Source organism: Fusarium musae, chromosome 4, assembly GCF_019915245.1.
Source record: "Fusarium musae strain F31 chromosome 4, whole genome shotgun sequence".
Lineage (NCBI taxonomy): Eukaryota > Fungi > Ascomycota > Sordariomycetes > Hypocreales > Nectriaceae > Fusarium > Fusarium musae.
The window spans coordinates 3,916,979-3,934,767 of NC_058390.1; the positions used below are offsets into that span (position 1 = coordinate 3,916,979).

At 50.6% G+C, this 17,789-nt stretch overlaps 6 protein-coding genes across 6 annotated transcripts; 1 reads left to right on the forward strand and 5 right to left on the reverse strand.

Annotated features, from left to right (window-relative positions):
• Positions 1–191: 191 nt before the first annotated feature.
• Positions 192–785, reverse strand: J7337_006140 (uncharacterized protein; the record flags this gene model as incomplete). Its single annotated transcript, XM_044823806.1, has 1 exon — positions 192–785. The coding sequence occupies one exon, from the start codon at positions 783–785 to the stop codon at positions 192–194; it is 594 nt and encodes a 197-aa protein (XP_044682297.1).
• A 482-nt stretch (positions 786–1,267) lies between these two features.
• J7337_006141 (uncharacterized protein) lies at positions 1,268–4,410 on the reverse strand (the record flags this gene model as incomplete). The annotated part of the gene is made up of 3 exons (XM_044823807.1): positions 1,268–2,197; positions 2,243–3,691; positions 3,745–4,410. 3 exons carry the CDS (start codon positions 4,408–4,410, stop codon positions 1,268–1,270), a joined length of 3,045 nt encoding a protein of 1,014 aa, XP_044682298.1.
• Positions 4,411–6,225: 1,815 nt separating this feature from the next.
• J7337_006142 (uncharacterized protein) lies at positions 6,226–7,508 on the reverse strand (the record flags this gene model as incomplete). The annotated part of the gene is made up of 3 exons (XM_044823808.1): positions 6,226–6,777; positions 6,823–7,173; positions 7,221–7,508. The coding sequence occupies 3 exons, from the start codon at positions 7,506–7,508 to the stop codon at positions 6,226–6,228; spliced, it is 1,191 nt and encodes a 396-aa protein (XP_044682299.1).
• Positions 7,509–8,305: 797 nt separating this feature from the next.
• On the reverse strand, positions 8,306–10,672 carry J7337_006143 (uncharacterized protein; the record flags this gene model as incomplete). Its single annotated transcript, XM_044823809.1, has 1 exon — positions 8,306–10,672. The coding sequence occupies one exon, from the start codon at positions 10,670–10,672 to the stop codon at positions 8,306–8,308; it is 2,367 nt and encodes a 788-aa protein (XP_044682300.1).
• Positions 10,673–12,991: 2,319 nt separating this feature from the next.
• On the forward strand, positions 12,992–15,680 carry J7337_006144 (uncharacterized protein; the record flags this gene model as incomplete). The annotated part of the gene is made up of 2 exons (XM_044823810.1): positions 12,992–15,601; positions 15,654–15,680. 2 exons carry the CDS (start codon positions 12,992–12,994, stop codon positions 15,678–15,680), a joined length of 2,637 nt encoding a protein of 878 aa, XP_044682301.1.
• A 495-nt stretch (positions 15,681–16,175) lies between these two features.
• Positions 16,176–17,742, reverse strand: J7337_006145 (uncharacterized protein; the record flags this gene model as incomplete). Its single annotated transcript, XM_044823811.1, has 3 exons — positions 16,176–17,042; positions 17,094–17,360; positions 17,413–17,742. The coding sequence occupies 3 exons, from the start codon at positions 17,740–17,742 to the stop codon at positions 16,176–16,178; spliced, it is 1,464 nt and encodes a 487-aa protein (XP_044682302.1).
• Between the last annotated feature and the right edge of the window lie 47 nt (positions 17,743–17,789).

A 17,789-nucleotide genomic window follows, 5' to 3' on the forward strand; every position in this document is an offset into this window, starting at 1 on the left:
CACTGAGAGAAAGATGTTTCTAATACTGGAAAGTCGACGCCGCAATGAAGCAGCACATCAGATGGAGCATCTACACCCATCAGAGCACACCACGTATTGAAACAACTGTCTTGATGCAATTCTACATACACATATCCCATAGCAATTCCTATATTCGTATCGTACACCATTAATCCTCCCATCTCAGGTATCTAAACCACAACCTCATCATCATCAGGATCCTCAATACTCGTTCTTCTCTTGGCCTCCTTAACTTCCACAGCCTTGACTTCATCGTCCTTCCCCTCCTCAGCAGCCTGTCTACTCCCCTCCTTTTCCTTCTCCGCCTTGGACAGTCCAAACGGCCACAATCCACTCAATCCCCTCGTTGAAGCTGAGCCCTCCTTTGCAGGATTCACAGGTTGAGGTCTTATAACGTTTTGAGCATCGTCTTCTGGCATGGCGAAGTCTCCAAACTCATCGTCATCGTCATCATCACGCTCGTCGTCTGATTCATTCCCATCTGGCTTGCCTCCACGATCCCTCACCACATCTCTCCACCATGCGCCCCTTTCATCACCTTGCGTCTGATCATCATCGTCAAAGTCCTCTTCTGTATCGGCAAATGGATCTGTAGGGTTCTCGTCATCGTCATCATCGTCGTTACTTAAATTTCCAGATGATTGTGCTTGGTTGTTCTTCTGATGCATCGCCAACCGAGCCGCTAGTTGGAGTCTTGCCCTAGAAGGAGGGATGTTCAGCGGCGGTGGAGGTGGAGGTGGTGGGGGAATCGATGGAGGTTCCATTGATCCCGAGTTCAAGGGGTCCGTGTAAGCTCGGAACTAGAAATGTCTCGTCAGTACGAGGCGCTCATGAGTGAAATGATCAGTCGACACTAGGAGATGAGATGAGATGAGTCGGAGGGAAAGGCGTCCTGAAAACACTGGCATCGAGGCTTGATCCCCCTTTCCATTTCGTTCCTTCGTAGCAGCGTGCAACCCTAACTCTTGTCTCCGTTGCCAATCATTATTCTATACAGATCCCAAACTAGGTCAATCCAGACCTTACATGATAATCCCCCTAGCCATCCATCCGCCCTTTCTATCCCACAACGCCTGGTATAAATGTCTCAAAACCTCGGTGTCGTCAGCAGCTTCATGACCTCTCCAACCTCGACGTCCTCGAAGGTCTCAAGGTCGTCAAGTTGCAGCATCTCACGGCAACGCCTGTCTCGACTCTCTCGTCTGGTACGCGGACGATCAAGTGTTCCCCAGTAAGGTGCGTCCTCCTAAGGGTTGCCTTCTGGTTTTGAGACATCCTCAACCTGCTCAGCGTGCTGTTGCTCTTCATCTTGAGATGAGCGCTGATTGTGTGCCACAGTTTCGTCCAAGTCCATAGGAGACCCCTTTGTCACATCCTCCGGGTAATCCAAGTCAGGGAATCGTGATGCAAAAGTCTCAGGAGACCGCATAATCACATCCTCCAGTGTTTCTGCTATGCCAGGGTATCCAGGGATGCCGTGATCCGAACCATCGTCTTCAGCTTCAGCGGAAACACCACTCACCTCGGAATTGACATCCTCCTCGTTTTCGTCCCCATCTTCATCCTCCTCATCGCTGCTGCTGCCAAAGCCGGACATTAATGTGGCCCCACTGATAGTGAAAGGGCCGATGCCATTTCCGCTGTCTTGGCTGAGCTCTATTCCCCCGTTAAGGCCAGCTTCCGCAAGTGCACTGGAACCACCACCGCCAGAGCCTCCGCTTAAGCCAGAAAGGCCGACGCCGCCAAGCCCACTGCCACCCATTGACCGGTTGCCCATAGCTACCTCTGGTCGTACGCCACCAAGAATGGCATTGTCTCGCTCGCGTGTCTCGGCGAGTGATCCCTCAACGTAGCTGATCCATTCCTGGCTCATGACTCGGTCAAGAACAGTCTCCGAGAGGAGCTCCGGAGGGTGGCGCTCGGTGAACTTGACAACCTCCTCAGCAATGAGGGTAAGATGACCCATGTATCCCATGCGGGTCTTGGTCTTCGCCTGGGACTCGTCGCTAGCCTTTTGGCCGTTGATGATGGCACTTGTGATGTCCGCAGCTTCGAACAGGGAAACGGCCAATGTGGGGTTAAAGCTGCGGTCCATGGGACCGTTGAAAACTTGCTGAACGATATCGTACACAACATTATGCAGAAAGTTGTTCCAGGGGTATGCAAAGAAGAAGTTCTGCCAATGTTAGATGGCAATCAGTGGAGGGCACAGCTGACTTACAAGAATGGTTGGAACAACACGGTGTTCAACGAATTGAAGCTTCAGGAAATCTCCAACAACGGGTTCCTCGGTGGCTTGGCTGGCAGGCTGCTCCTCCTTAGGCTTGTCCCCCTTGGCCTCCTCAGTCTTTGTCTCCGTAGTAGAGGTCTTGGCTGTCGCAGCTTGGGCATCAACAGCTGCCTTTTCAGCCGCTTGTGGGGGGCGATCGGCTCCAGATTCCGGTGGAGGAGGAGCGGAGAAAAGAGGTGCAGGCATATCGTCCGGTTGGGGAGAGATACCTCGAGGCTGCTCTTCAACCTTGATGGAGGCATCCGTAGACTCAGCCTTGGACTCTGGCTCGGATGGGGCAGGAGTCAGGATAGCTGAAGAGTCAGAGGTGTCCTCCTTTGTGACATCCTCTTCTGTCGTCTTAGGCTTGGACTCTCCGATCTTTTCGCTGCTGGGTTCCTTGGGTTCGGGCTTCTCAGTTGAGTCAGCCTTAGCAGGCTCTGTAGATGCGGGCTCAGCGGTCTTGATCTTTGTGGGCGACAACGGTGCAACCATCAAATCCGGCTCATCGAATCGTGTCTCATCACCCTTGGCACCCGTTTGAGGAGGGCTCAGCGGCTCGTCAACAAAGTCATCCTCATCCTTGCTGAGTGATGTTGTAGAAGCGCCGGGAATGTCGTCCTCAGCCTTGACAAACTCATGAGAAGTATCCTCACTCATCTCCTTGCTGGGCTCAACCTCCTCGAAACCATCGTCGTCAGCGTTAGTGACCTCGAGGCGTCTTTTCTCTTCAGGTGCAGCGCTTCGCATGGTCAAGTCGTCAGTGGAGTGGTCCTCCTCCTTGACCGGTGCCAACTTGCCCTCAGTACGAAGACGTTGCCGCTCGATGTCACGCTGAGCTGTCAGCTCCTCGGAACCCGGCTCGTTCAACAAGCCCATGTTACTGCAGTGCAACAACTCGGCCATGAGCTCGCATGTCTTAAATCGGTCAAAGCCAAGGGGCTCGAGCTTGACGCCAAAGGTCGAGTCGATCTTCTCCTTCTTGGAGGGGACATCCATAATCAGGTTCATGAACTTGGGGACATTCTCGGCGAACATGCGAAGAAGGGTGCCCAGGTAGATGGGGTCGCGGCTGGAAGGCGCAGCGCTCGCCTCGGTGCCCATGTCGGGATCATAATCGGAGTTATTCTTTCGAATTACTTCAATAATAATACCAACACCAACAGTCAGAGGGTTGCCGCCGCCAAGCATGTACCCAATAAGCTGCTCGATGCATGGCTTGGAAACAAGCTGACGGGTGAGCTCGTTAGGGCCGATGCATTGTTGCTCATTCTGTGAGGCGTTGGCAGAGATGGTGATGATGGCCTTGATGAAGTCACCTGCGGCAGTTTGCACAACCCAGTTGTTCTCGGGGCTGAGGCATGAGAGGAGGCTCGGGATGACGTCCTTGGAGTACAACCACTAAAGCCATGATGTTAGCACAAATGCATTAGATTAGTGGGGAGATTTCGCACCTCGACCACACCCTGGCCACCTTCATTACGGTCCAGGGCAATGATTTTGAGCAGTAGGTCCATGACCATAGGACACTCAACGTGCTTGAGTAAATTAGGGACAGCATCAGGAAGAGTCGTCAATAATTCCATCATGTCCTCGGTCTTCTTCTCGAACAGAGACTCATTGACTTTTGTGAAGTAGCTCGCCTGGAGGGGATCGAGCGGGGCAGGGCGGGACAAGAAGTTCCAAAAATCGCGAATCAATTGTCTGTTCTCAGCCAGAGCCTCGTAGATGGACCAAGTATCGGAGCTAAGAATCTCGCAGGCTACAAAAGCGTAGCGATTGCGCTTCTTCTCCTGCTCCTCCTCATCGTCGCCCGGGTCGGTGGCGCGGGATGATGCGCGCGGTCGCGAGAGAGAGAGGAAGCGATTCTTGGCCTTGGCCTCTTGGTCGGTGGACTCGTCGGGAGACTCGACGGTCTCGAGCTTTGGAGCGACTACATATTCGAGCAGGTTATCGAGGACCTTGTCGCTTCGGAGGTATTCGATGAGCTTTGAGTTGTGCTGCTTGAGCTCCTGGATCAAGTCTGTCTCTTCGAGTAGCTCCTCGAGGGTAAAATCTGGCTTATCGAGGATTGTGTCGATGGTGGAGATGTTGGCGTAACCGCCGAATCTCCAAAACATGGTGAAGGGTCGGTGTTCGCTATCGCTGTCGCTGCCGCGGGACCAGCGTTTGGCGGAGGGGGAAAGGTTGAAGATTGGATTGTGGAGGAGTCGAAATGGATCATGTAATCAAGTTTCATCGAATCGAGTTGAGTCAGACAGACGTAGGCGGGTCAGGTCGGTGGGCGGAGAGTGAGTTTCAGCAGTCGTTGCGCACTCACTTGCCTCACCTTCGCAGGCAAACTTTGTACCTGTACAGCTGAATAACAGGTAAAAGAGTATAAGGTAGTCAGGAGTCAGATTGCAACATTCCCAGAATGGCTAATCAATCAATAAGCTGCCTTGGTTGTGGTAAGTAGAGAACCTGGAAGCAAAGCAATAGGTAGCAAGATGACGACTGTCGCGTCGCATCACTCGTTGCCAAGAATATGGTAAAACACAGGCAAATAGTGGCCTGGAAAATAAAAAAGCAAAAGACTCCGAAGTAGCCTCCGAAGAGTAATTCAAACAGACAGTTCGTGTCAGTTGCAGTGATGTCAGGCTCTCACGATGGAGGAGCTGGGAGTGGTTGATTGAGGAAGCACGGGCACGGGCACAATCACAAGCAGGCAAACAGTAGGTGGCCAACCGCTGAGCACAGGAGGGCCTCCAGTGGTTTAGCGAGCGGCAGCGGCAGCGGCAAAGAGCGCCAACAATAATCAGCACAGAACAGCACGAGCCAGTGGAGGGGAGTAAGAAAACTGAAGACCTTGACTGTAAGTGATAAAAATATTTAGGTAATTTAACCTAAGCTTATGGACTTTCTTACTGATTTATTTTGGCCTCCTCTTTTCAAGTCTTGAGTTTTCTTGCTCCCGGGCCAGGCCAGGCCAGGACTAGAGGCTCAGCTGAAAATCCATACCGAGATAAGACCAGGTTCGCACGCACGCGACACTCAGCACATGGGAAATTGATTCCATCCACGCCATGTTTGTGGCGGCTGCAGCGGTTGAATTGATGAAGCTGATGGTGGGTGACATCTGGGCTTGCAGAAGCGTTTTTTTTTCTCACGATCGAATTGATATACGATACACTATGTGAACCACCAATTGTTTATCTGATTGTATCATTGTCTTATGTTTATTGTTTGCTGTTTCTACCAATACAATCCATACGATGGATGCGTCTGGCTTATGTGGAGAAAGCAGGCCTCGAATCAAAACAGGAAAAGGGGCGAACGCAAGCAGAAGGATCTGAATGTAATTTACGCTGCATGATGACAGCAGCTAATCTCACAGTTCAACTCACTCAGTAGGTTATACAACATGGTCATACTGTTACACAAGTTCATCAACCATTTTCTCTACTGGACAGTCGGTGATATTACTGGCGAGCTATAAGATCCCCCCCGGAACCGGCTATCTCATCACGGACCTCCTCTTTGCCTCTTTCATCATCCCAACCCTGCCCTGCCACGTTTTCTGTGCTCGCACCATTGACATCGACACCCTCATTTGATTCTGCGTGGCTTGATAACCCGGCCAATTAATAGGCAAGGAATTGAGACACAGGTTGAACTCTAACCTCAAGCAAAGCATGAAACAGTGAATCACATGGCTTTTTAGTTTCCTGACGACGATCACCGCCTGCTTGCTTACCCTATATCTCTCCAACCAAGTTGTATCACGAGGACGATGAATGCACATTACAGTAACGAATTGTATAAATACTGTCAAAAAGCATGTCTAAAGCATAGATTGTTTAAACGAATGTATCTAAGAAATGAACGAGTGTCCTATGATACCCCAATCGTTTATGTCTATCACCATCTCAAACACCAAAATAAACATCCTCATTCTAACTCGGCGGAGCTTCATTGTAAGCCAACAAGTTAGGACTTCCACTACCAGCATTCTGAACAACACCAGCCGTCGCGAGCTCTTTCAATCTTCGCGCCACACTCTCAGGTGTCGTCAAACCCTCCTTGGCTCTCAAATACAGCGACAGCCCAGCAATATGAGGACATGCCATACTGGTACCGCTGATAGTCTTGGTAGCACTGTTGGTCGTATTCCAAGCACTCTTGATGTTCACGCCCGGCGCGAACAAATCAACCAGCTCACCATAATTAGAGAAGCTGGCTCGGTTGTTATTGATGTCAATTGCTCCCACGGTCGTGGCATTGGGGGCCGAGGCGGGTGAGTAGTTGTAAGCGTCCTTGCCGTCGTTTCCTGCTGCGACCACGGTATGGACTCCGGCGCTGTAGGCAGCTTGGACGGCGGCGTTGAAGGCGTCTGAGCGACCGCCGCCCAGGGACATGGATATAACAGCCTGTTCTTTGCGGCCTGGAGTGTTGGTGATATTGGTCACGGCCCAGTTGTACCCATCAAGCACGATATCAGTCCGAGACTGTAACTGTCAGCAGGACCAAAGATATAGGAGTGGAAGACTTACACTGCCCAAGTGAAACACCTTGACTGCAATCAAGTTTGCTCTTTTGGCCACGCCGTACTCTTTACCAGCAATAGTACCAGCACAATGTGTCCCGTGACCGTTAGCATCGACAAAGTCAGCACCAGGATAAGCATTGTATCCCAAAGCCGCCCGGCCCTGGAATTCGTCATGCGCGATGTTAATACCAGTATCAACAACATACGCATACGTTCCAGCTCCAGCAGTTGAGTCATAAATGTAATCGTTGAAATGAGGAGTGCGATGCGAGATAGAGCCAAGACCCCAGGTCGATTTCTGCTGAGTGACAGTCTCGTAAAGATTGATCTTGCGAACAGGCTCAACAGCAAGGACCTTGCAGCATCAGTACCAACAACCAGAAGCAGAAGAGAGTGACTTACATCTTTGCTCTTCTTAATCTCCTTGATAGTCTGCTTATCAAAGTCTCCAGAGTAACCCTTATAGGTCGTCTCATTCCAGACCAGTTTGACACCATCATCAGCACGACGGAAAACACTTCCGTTATGGATACCGTCAACCCAATCGATGTGCTGCTCGACTTTTTTCTCGTCAAGTTTCTGCTTCAAAGTGACGATGTAGGCGCCTTCGATAATATCATCATCGTTTGTCACGGTTGGAGCAGCGATGATGGCAGGCAGAAGAGCGAGGAGGAGCTTCAGATAATGCATCTTGAAAGAGAGGAGTGCGATGAAGATGATGATTGAAAAAAGAGCGAGAAAAGATTCTTCTTATAGGACTTTTGATGCCATATTGCTCTTCTGTCTTCGGAGTTGGCGACCTGAATTTCTCAGTCTCCAGGACCCTGTGCACCATTCTGCAACTCAATGTCTTTGATTCAACTTGCACATTAATCTCTATCAACCGACAGGAAGAACAATATCTTATAACGGATATTTTCGTGAAGATCTGTCTAAATCTGAAACTTCATCTTCTAAATGTCACACCGAAATATTTTGTTGCTGATAGACGCAGCGTCTTGTGATGAAGACCTTCGAGAACGAGTGGCAATTGAGACAGCCACGCTTATGGACTCGTACATATTCTGTCTATGTTTTAGATCATCGCGTTGGAGATGGAAAAGCTATAGCTTTGTATCAGGTCAGAATATGAACGAGGGAGAGATGGGCATTGAGGTCACTACGTCTCTGTTCATAGGGTCACTTCACAGAGGGATCTGATACATACCAGCTACTCCCGAGCTCCTTTGGAAACTTGATTAAGATCTCTGATCAGCAAGTGTTCTGCTTTGCTTTAGGGGTATCAGACAATAAACAAAAGACCCTTACATCACTCACGGAACAACCGAAGCTGAGGAAAATCAGGGTTGAGACACAACCGACAACGTGACCCATCTATCCAGATGGCCATATGATTCATTTCTATAAACTCCTACTGAAATCTATATTCCCACGCTACATTATCGCCGCTCAGCCGAGACACTCCATCTGCGTATCTCCATCCATCATCACGCCCCTGCCACCGCCCTCGCCATGACCTTCAACCCCGTATCAAACTCCGCCTTCACACCCTTGACCTCCATAACATCCTCCGGCAACAACCCCCTCCACCAAGCATACCAATCCGCCACCTCGCCCAAGTCAACCTCGTCAAGCGACAGCCACTCCGTGAGCGTCTTGTGCCACTTGGGGAACAAGTGCTGTATCAGCACCTCGGCAATAACCCTTCGGCCGAGCGTGGGCGTCCATTTCAGAATACCCCTGAGCACAGGAAGACTCGGCTCCTGGTCTGCTGGCTCGACTGCAAAGTTTCGCTGGAGATATTTGCCCATTGACGGGAGGACGTGGGACATCACGAGCGGTCGCCATTGATCGCCGAGGATGCGCTCCCATTTTGTAAGACCGGGTAAGCGACCCTCCTTGAAATCCCATACGTCGATGAGCTGTCTGAACTTTCTCTTGACGTCTGCTACGAGACCTGTTCCCTTGGGGTCGAGATGGTACGAGGGGAGGTATTGGAGCCATGGGAATAGCCATATGTGCGGTAGACTGTGGTGCTGACGTCTGTTCTTGGGATTCCAGTCTGATACTGCTGTTTCCAACTTCCGGGCGATGTTGTCAATGAATTGCGCGCGGACAAACGATGGTAGGAGGTCATCCCATGCCTCCATGACACTGAGCATTTGTTCCGGTTCGAAGACATCCCACGACCGAACAGCCGCGAGTGCTTTGGGTAGCCAATTCTTGTACATCATGCTTTCATATGGTGTTGTGGATTTGTGATGGCGGCGATAGATGTCGTCTGTATTGACTGCTGCCGAAGAATCCCACTTGCCGACGGATTTACCATTTGTTGTCGATGGCATGAGTAGTGATTTTAGTTCTTTGAGATCTGAAGCGAAGCGTGTTGGTTCTTTCAAGAGATCCCAGTCTCCTTCTCGAAGGAAAGGGTGGATAGCTGCAACAGCAATGTCAGCAATTTCTGATGTCGTGGCTTTTAGTTCGAGAGCCTTCTTCAGACACCCAATGACTTGAACCCAGTCGGCTGTTGCAAGTTCTCCGCTGACCAATTCGGAAAAGACCTGTAATCTCTCGAAATCCGATCGTAAATCATCCATCTCTTGCTCCTTTTCCTTGAGCTCGAGGTCTATCCACGTCTTCCTCTCTTGCAAGCTCTTCCATTCATCAGAGAAGGCCAACAAATCTGCTTGCGCTCTCTTGACAAGCTTCCTCGCCTCTATCACTTCTGTCGACTCTGGCGTGGCAGTTCCTGTCGTCGGTGTCATGATGCCACTCGTAGATGTGAGCATTTTACTTCCTGGTCCTGTCATATCAAGAATGGGGGCAAATGCATCTGGGATATGAAGACCTGGAGCCGCAGCCTTGAGCTCCTCAGCCGTAAGATATTTCGGTTTCTGTCGTCTTGGTGTGCTCGTTGCACTGTCGAACGCAGCTCCCAAGGACTTCTTCTTCGCCTTCTTTCGTTTCTTCTTTTCCTCTTCGTCCGAGTCTATAACCTCTTCTCCACGTAATCTTGCTTGCCGCTTCTCTTCTTTTCGTTCTTGTTCAGACTTCTCCTTCACAGCACCCAGACCAATACCCTGTGGTCGGAGGTTCGCTTCGATAATGACATTTCGGCCCTGGCCTTCCTTACCAAGACCTTGTCCCTCTTGGTAGCCCATCTTTGCCATCATTCGGGCACCAAAAGACTTGGGGTTCGTCTTGCCCTTTGCGCCAAAAGCACTCGGTTGTGGCTTATTACGTGGTGTTGGAGAGCCCTCGTCGCGCGGGTTCTTGAGGACAGGATCGTTTGCTGATGATGGGACAAAGCCCCTACCGAGAGGGTTCTTGCCATCGAATCGGGTTCGAAATGATGGTCGAGCTGTTGCTTCGGCACTGGCGCTTCGACTTGAGTCTTGGGTATCGTTCTGTGCAAAACCGCGTGCAACACCACCGAAGCCTAGTCCTACTCCAGCATTGCCCTCATCCTCCTCTTCATCCTCATCGTCCTGTTCCATTGCGCTTCCAAGCATCGACCGATTATCGTCGGAATCTTCATCGCCATCTTCCTTATCGCTTCCTGCGCCTGTTGACACAAAGTTCATGCCTTTATTTCTCAAGGTTGTCCTTTTCCACTTTCTCGCAGGGCCATCGTCTTCGCTATCGGAGCCGAAGATGCCTAGCGCAGCCTTCTCTTTGTTGTTACCACCGACACGACGTCTCTTTCGTGGGTTAAAATCACCGAAGTCGTTGTCGGCATCGAGACCTGGCGCGAGGTGCTCGTCTTCAGATTCGGACGCTGATGAAGAATATTCGGCCGCGGCGGCTTTGGTGAGGCGCGAGGGGTCAAAGGACGGGCGCGATGAACCGTTCATGTTGCGAGTGTTGCTGGAAAGTCTCTATATGAAGTTTGTGAGTTCTGTGTGCGAAAGCGCACTTGAAGCATGGGAAGCAATACTTGCGACGCGACAGGCAGATCTAGAAATAGACTGGAAGCTTGGGCATGACGATGTTGGAGTCTTATCTTATCGTCACGTGATGCTGGACTTTTCGACATCGCTATTGTGAGACCGTTTGTAGAACAGCGTTTCATTTTCTTTGAACTATCTACACACTGTTCATTGATTTGTGCAATCTGCCGTTAATGTGACAGAATTTCTAAGCCAATCCATCGTGCTTTTGGTCTGGTTCCTGGTCTGGCGAAGCAATAAACGCAAGAACTTTGTTCTATGTAATATGATAAAAAGATTCAGGCAGGTTCTGTCTAAACTCAGTGGTAACTAAACTCTCCTTCGCGAATTTATTTTGGCAACTTCTCCCTGCCCGTCAGTTCGGTCACCTCGTCCTCACCACTTCCGCTGGTATCATGGATCATGACCAGGCTCGTCGCAAGCACGTCTCTGGCAAGATCATCGGGTACTTTTACTGGATGCACTCTTGCAGCAATTCGAGACCTTGTCGGCTGTGAGAGACTTGGCGAATGGTACGGCACATTGGGTTCTGATGTTGAAGGCTCTTGGTAGAAATACGTAGAGAAGAAATAACAGGACCATCCAGGAATCTCTTTGACCCTATACAATGATTTGCCATTCTCAAGTGACTTGTATACCCTGCTTGCCTGGATAGACCATGAAGTGAGCATACACTGAAGCATCTGTAAACATTAGACGCTGAACTTTAAAGCAATTTCGGAAATAGCCCTTCACCCAATTTTCTTCATGGACCAGTCATGACAGGACCTTCTAGTGCATTTTTGAGAGTTTGCCATGTCCAGAATTACCCCTCAATCAATATGTCTTGGATTCCTTGTCCAAGCTTGTTGAAGAATGTGGATAGCACACCAACGCCCATCAGTCCTTAGTTTAGAGCATGCATGACACGTCAGTAGCTGACCAGAAGGTTCGTTACTACTCCGTACGCAATGAAAAGCAAGGCGAACTTCAGCAGGGCAGATTGAATGCTATGATCGAATGTAAGGAACATTTCATGACGTTGTGGCTTTGACCCTGCAGTTGAGCTGAAGGCTTGCAGCATGGAACAGTTGGAATGTCAGAGCAGTCCCTTGCGCGTGACATCTGTTCTTCTCAATCAGAAGGAGTATTGTTCAAAAAAGACAGATTTGTGGCTGGCGATTTAGTGCTAGAAATAATGTGAAGTAATTCTGAGCATTTGGGCGTGTTTGTCCCGTAATCAATTAATTCTGAACCTTTTCTTGGCTGTAGGTGTTGATCTTCATGCGTTTTGATGTTGGTGTGGCTGCAGTCTGTTTCTGGGGCAATGGCGCAGATTGGGCGTCAATAAAGAGAACCGGGCCGCTCGAATGACAACACACCAAAAGAGTCATAAGCCAGGAACGTCTGTCTATCTTGAAGGGTCTGTGGCACAGCATCTAAACCCATTTAACTCTCGATATAACTCTTGTCTTTCCCAATTCGACAAAACACCTGCACTACCTAACAATCTCTCCGACAGACAAACAAACTGTAAGTAAGGTCCCTGAAAATCAGACCCCATATTCTGTTCTGTCCCGCCGTCATTTCAGGCACTTCAATTTCAACCCCTGCAAATCAGGTGACGGGCGGTTGTTGACTTTCAGTCTGTCCCCCTCCAAAAAAACGAACATGACCATTTGATCGTCCCTCACCCAAACCAAACAAACAAGGATCTAGGAACAAATAGAGTCCCTTGCCTGTTCTTACCTCACCCTGCCCTGCTTCGCTATTTTGGCAGTTGCTTCTTTGTTGCGCATGCTTCTTCCTCTGCAGATTTGGATTGGATTCACTAACCTTGCGCTGGGCTCTGCTCTGCTCTATAGAAAGAACGACGCACTTCTGCTTTGTTTCCTCTTGAACATCCACCCATTGCCCTTCACTCACGCGACAAAGCCTCTTCCCTCTATTTGATACCCGCAGTTCAATCCGCTGCTTTAAAACTCTGGTACGTTCAACTCACATTCCCTCGATTATCATCAAGTCAGTTCTTTGCTCCTGTTGAGCGTCTCGCGCGCTTATGAGAGCCCAACTAGAGCTATATATATGATGGATCCTCCTCCTCGCCGCTCTCGTTTATTTCATAAGCTAATTACCCGCTTAGTCCGCTTTATAAAGCACAACAAGAAGAAACAACATCATCCACTCGAAAGATACCCCGTCTCGAGCTCTCCAGAATACACATTTTCACCCCCAAACATTACCATGGCTGAAGAAGAAGATTTTAGCTCCATACCCTTGGCGGACCGCTTCACTCACAAGGTCTGGAAGGTTAGAAAAGGAGCATATGAAGAAGCAACCAAGCAGTTCGAAAAGTCTCCCGACGAGTCCGATCCTTGTTTCCGACCATTCTTGAACGAGCCCGGCTTGTGGAACAAAGCAGTTCTCGATTCAAATGTCGCCGCTCAACAAGAAGCCGTCACCGCCCTATGCGCATTCCTCAAATATGGTGGACGAGACTGCTGTCTACGGACGCGAAATCAGACCATTACACCCATGGTCGAGAAGTGTCTATCCTCCACACGTGCGGCGATCAAGCAAAACTCCATCGAAGCTTTACTTTTGTATATTGAGCTCGATGTCGCTGGGCCGGTCATTGAGGACATGCTGCCCGGTCTTTCCAACAAGGTTCCCAAGAACGTTGCTGCGACACTGAACGCCCTTACACAAATCTTCCACAACTATGGCTGCAAGGTCGTCGATCCCAAACCTGTGCTCAAAGCGCTCCCCAAAGCCTTCGGTGCTGCCGACAAGAACGTCCGTGCTGAGGCAACGAATTTGACAGTCGAACTTTACAGATGGCTCAGGGAGGCTATGAAGCCCATGTTTTGGGGCGAGCTCAAGCCTACCCAGCAGACCGATTTGGAAGCGCAGTTTGAGAAGATCAAGGCCGAAGGCCCTCCCAAGCAAGAACGACTCCTCCGATCGCAACAAGAAGCTCTCGACGCTGCTCCCGAAGGTGGCGAGGAGGGTGAGGAAGGCGAAGCAGAGGGCGAAGAGGTTGGCGAGGTGGACGCTTTCGATTTGGCTGAACCCCAGGACGTTAGCAAGAAGATCCCGCCCAACTTCAGTGATCTGCTCGCCTCCTCGAAGTGGAAGGACCGAAAAGAAGCAGTTGACGGTCTTCACCAGGCGCTCAACGTTCCTCGCATCAAGGAAACCGATTTCAATGAAGTTTGCCGTGGATTGGCCAAATGCATGAAGGATGCCAACGTTGCCGTCGTCACTCAAGCTGCTCTGTGTATTGAGGCTCTCGCAAAGGGCTTGCGAAAAGCCTTTGCCAAGTATCGCAGTATTGTGATGCAGCCCATCATGGACCGACTCAAGGAGAAGAAGGCTTCTGTCGCGGATGCTCTCGGCGCCGCTCTCGACGCTGCTTTCGCCTCCACCGATTTGACTGAGTGTCTTGAGGACATTACCACATACCTTGGAAACAAGAACCCTCAGGTAAAGGAGGGTACCATGAAGTTCTTGATTCGCTGCCTACGAAACACCCGAGATGTGCCCAGCAAGCCCGAGCAAGCTACCATCTGCGAGGCTGGAAAGAAGCTCTTGTCTGAGTCAAGCCCTGCTCTTCGAGATGGCGGTGCTGAGATTCTTGGTACCATCATGAAGATTATTGGTGAGCGTGCTATGACCCCTAACTTGGAAGGTCTGGATGACATCCGCAAGAACAAGGTCAAGGAATTCTTCGAGGCCGCCGAAGTTAAGGCAAAGGAGAAGCCTAAGCCCAAGGCGGCACCTGCACCTAAAGCGGCGCCTCCCAAGAAAGTCATGGGTGGAAAGAAGCCTATGGTCAAGAAGGCTGCTCCCGCTGCGGCTGCGGCTCCAGTAATGCCAGATGATACTCCTCCCACTCCTCAGCCAGCCGCTCGACCTGCTGCTGGCAAGCTCGGAAAGCCTTCACTTGGAGGATTGAAGGGACCCCAGAAGAGGACGCTTGGAGCTCCGGCACCTGGCTCTCCTCGCCGAGCGCCCGCTGCCCCTGTCATGCCAGATGAAGAACCTGCGCCACCCGCTCAACCTCGTCTTGGTCTCTCCCGTGGACTTGCCGGACGCTCTCTCGCCAAACCTACTGCACCCTCACCCCCAGTTGCACCAGCCTCGCCGCCTCCATCTAGCGGTCTCACTGCTGTGGAGCGCGCCGAGATTGAGGAGCTTAGAGCAGCCAACGACCGGCTAACCCGCCAAGTTGATGAGATGCGACAAGAACGTAGCAAGTTCATGTCAGAGATTCAAGAGCTCAAGAACCAGAATGCTGGCCTGATTGAAGACCACACCCGAGACGTCTTGAGCATCAAGGCCAAGGAGACACAATTGGTCCGCGCGAGAAGCGATGCAGAGGCTACGGAACAGACCAATGACCGCCTGCGGCGCGAACTTGAAAGACTTAAGAAGGCTTTGAGCCGCGCTGAAGGATTGGGCAGCTCTGGAAATGGTATGAACAGCCCCGGTCTTGCTTCTCCCACACACGATGATGTCTACCGAGACCATGGACCTCCCTCAATGAGCCGCCATAGAATGAGCGTCACCAGCAGTATGTCTGAAGAGAAGGAAAATGGCGAGCAGATGATTCCTCGCAACAAGCTTAGCCCTGAGATGCGATATGCCGGTAGCGCAAGCTCGTCCGGACGTGGATCTCCCGCACGAGGCTTTAGAAGTGCTGCATCATATCGCGACGACGACCATGCACCAGCGCCTTCTCAACGGCCTATGTCATCGCTGCCACAGCCTACTGGAGGTAATGGTGCCGAGAGCTGGAGAAGGGCAGCGGAGGTGACGAGTCAGCTGAAGGCCCGAATTGAACAGATGAAGGTATGTCAACCCAAGACTGACATTTGATGTGACGGAGACTGACCATCCACAGGCCAAGCAAGGGCTCGCTCGACCTTAAGAGCATTGTTAGAAACTCGGCGTGCAATGATTGTTTGTTCTAGTACTTTAACGATGATGATTTTTGGGAGGTTTACGGCGGAAAAGCTGGATGGGTACTCCTGGGACTGACACAGACGGTCCTGGTCAGGTTGCATTTTCACGGCGTTGGAAGTTGTGCCACCATCTGTCTTGAGTGTTTTCGCTTCTCTTCGAGGGTCTGATAGAATTACACATGGGCCAAGGCTGTGTTTGGGATTTTGCGAAGCAATGCCCGCGGCGGGTCAGAGATACCTAGTTTTTTTAATGCATCGGGTTGGTGATTTGCTTCATATTACATACAGTACAGTATTCTTTCAAGCGTGATGCCAGTCTTTGTCAAGTCAAACATAGTTTAAACGTCGTATCTTGTGGCATCAATTCATTAACCGACTAGTAAGAAATAAATACAGTAAATCCCAGAACTCCGTTATGATCGCTAAGTGCTTCAGCTCAACCTGGTCATTGTGACAGCAAGTTATTCCTTCTTGTCCTTCTCACCCTTGGGTTTATCATCCTTCTTCTCGTCGGACTTGTCCTCCTTCTTGTCTTCAGACTTGTCCTTCTTATCATCCTTCTTGTCGGACTTTTGCTCGGAGTCGTCCTTTGACTCCTTGTCAGACTTCTCTTCATCAGATTCGGCTTTCTTGTCCTCGTCCTTGGACTCATCCTTTGAGTCGGACTCCTTCTTCTCATCCTTGGACTCACCTTCGTCCTTCGACTCAGAGTCCTTATCTTCATCCTTGCCATCTTCCTTCTTCTCAGCATCCTTGTCCTTGCTCTCGCTCTTCTCCTCGCCCTTCTTATCACCCTCTTCAGAAGCCTTGCTCTTGCCGTCACCCTTCTTGGCCTTGTCATCACCTTTACCATTCTTCTTCTTTCCCTTCTTCTCCTCTTCCTTCTTCTTCTTCTCTTCTTCCTTAGCCTTCTTTTCTTCCTCTTCCTTTTGCTTTCGTCGGCGAGCCTTCTCCTCAGCCTCTAGCTTCTCCCAGTTGGTGCTGTGATCAGCAATACCAGACCTGGCGAAGTTGTCGCTCAGACCCTTGGCAGTGATGGCATCGCCTTGCTTGATCTTGGCGCGGCCGATGAGGGAGATAAAGATAGCAAAGCCGACCATAGCTGTGAGAAGGAAACGGTATGAGCCGTACCATCGAGGTGCCCAACCCTTTGTCGCAGCGCGGGAGTCGGCAAAGTACAGGGCGACGAAAGCCATGAATTGAGATGTGAGAGCGTACTCTACGGGGAGCATAAGAGTTGGCCATGCGACGATAGAAGCTGCAAGGCCCATGCCATAGCGGAAACGGGTTCGTTCACGAAGGGGTTGCTTCTCAGCGTACTCGAGGCCCTGGTTCCAGTGATTAGCTCATACGCAGCCATTGTGAAGCTACAGACATACCCAGTGAATAGCGCCAAGGAAAGAGATGATGACGGCGCCGTATCCAAGCTGGAGAGGCTCAATTACGCTCAGCAGGTACTTGGCTGTTTCATGATCGATCATAATAGCATCGTAGAAGGTGTTGCCTGTAGGAATGGGTTTGTTCAAGTCCCAAGCGAGGAAGACGGTCGAAAGCGAAGTTCCCAGGTAGGGCAGTGTACCAGCCAAACCGAGGATACTCGACTCGCGCGGAACATCTGTGAAGGTGAAGGTATCTTTGACAACGTCCTTTGAACTGTTAGAATCTTCGAATTGAGTGTTACGCTAGATTGAAGCTTACAATATCATGCTTGAGCTCGTTAGTCATGTCCTGATCAGCGCTCTTGGAGCCCTGAGCTGTAGAGGCAGCATTGGCGACTGAACTCTTAGATGAAACAACGCTTGGGTTGGATTGGAGGAGCTCTTGTCCCCGCTTGCGCTCAGCTTCAATGTCAATGGGCTGCTTGGGCGGAGGAGGATTCTCGTCGTCGGATTTGCTAGAGTATACGGCGCGCTGTTGACGCAAAAGAGGTGCAATCGATGCACGGGGGAGGGGGAGGAATTGCGAAGCTCTATTGGAAGAAGCTCTCGAGGCAATGCCCCAAAGGGAGCGAGATGAGGTACGGAACATTGTCAATGTGATGGAGTAGAGTTCAATCAGAAGCACGCGAGTAACTG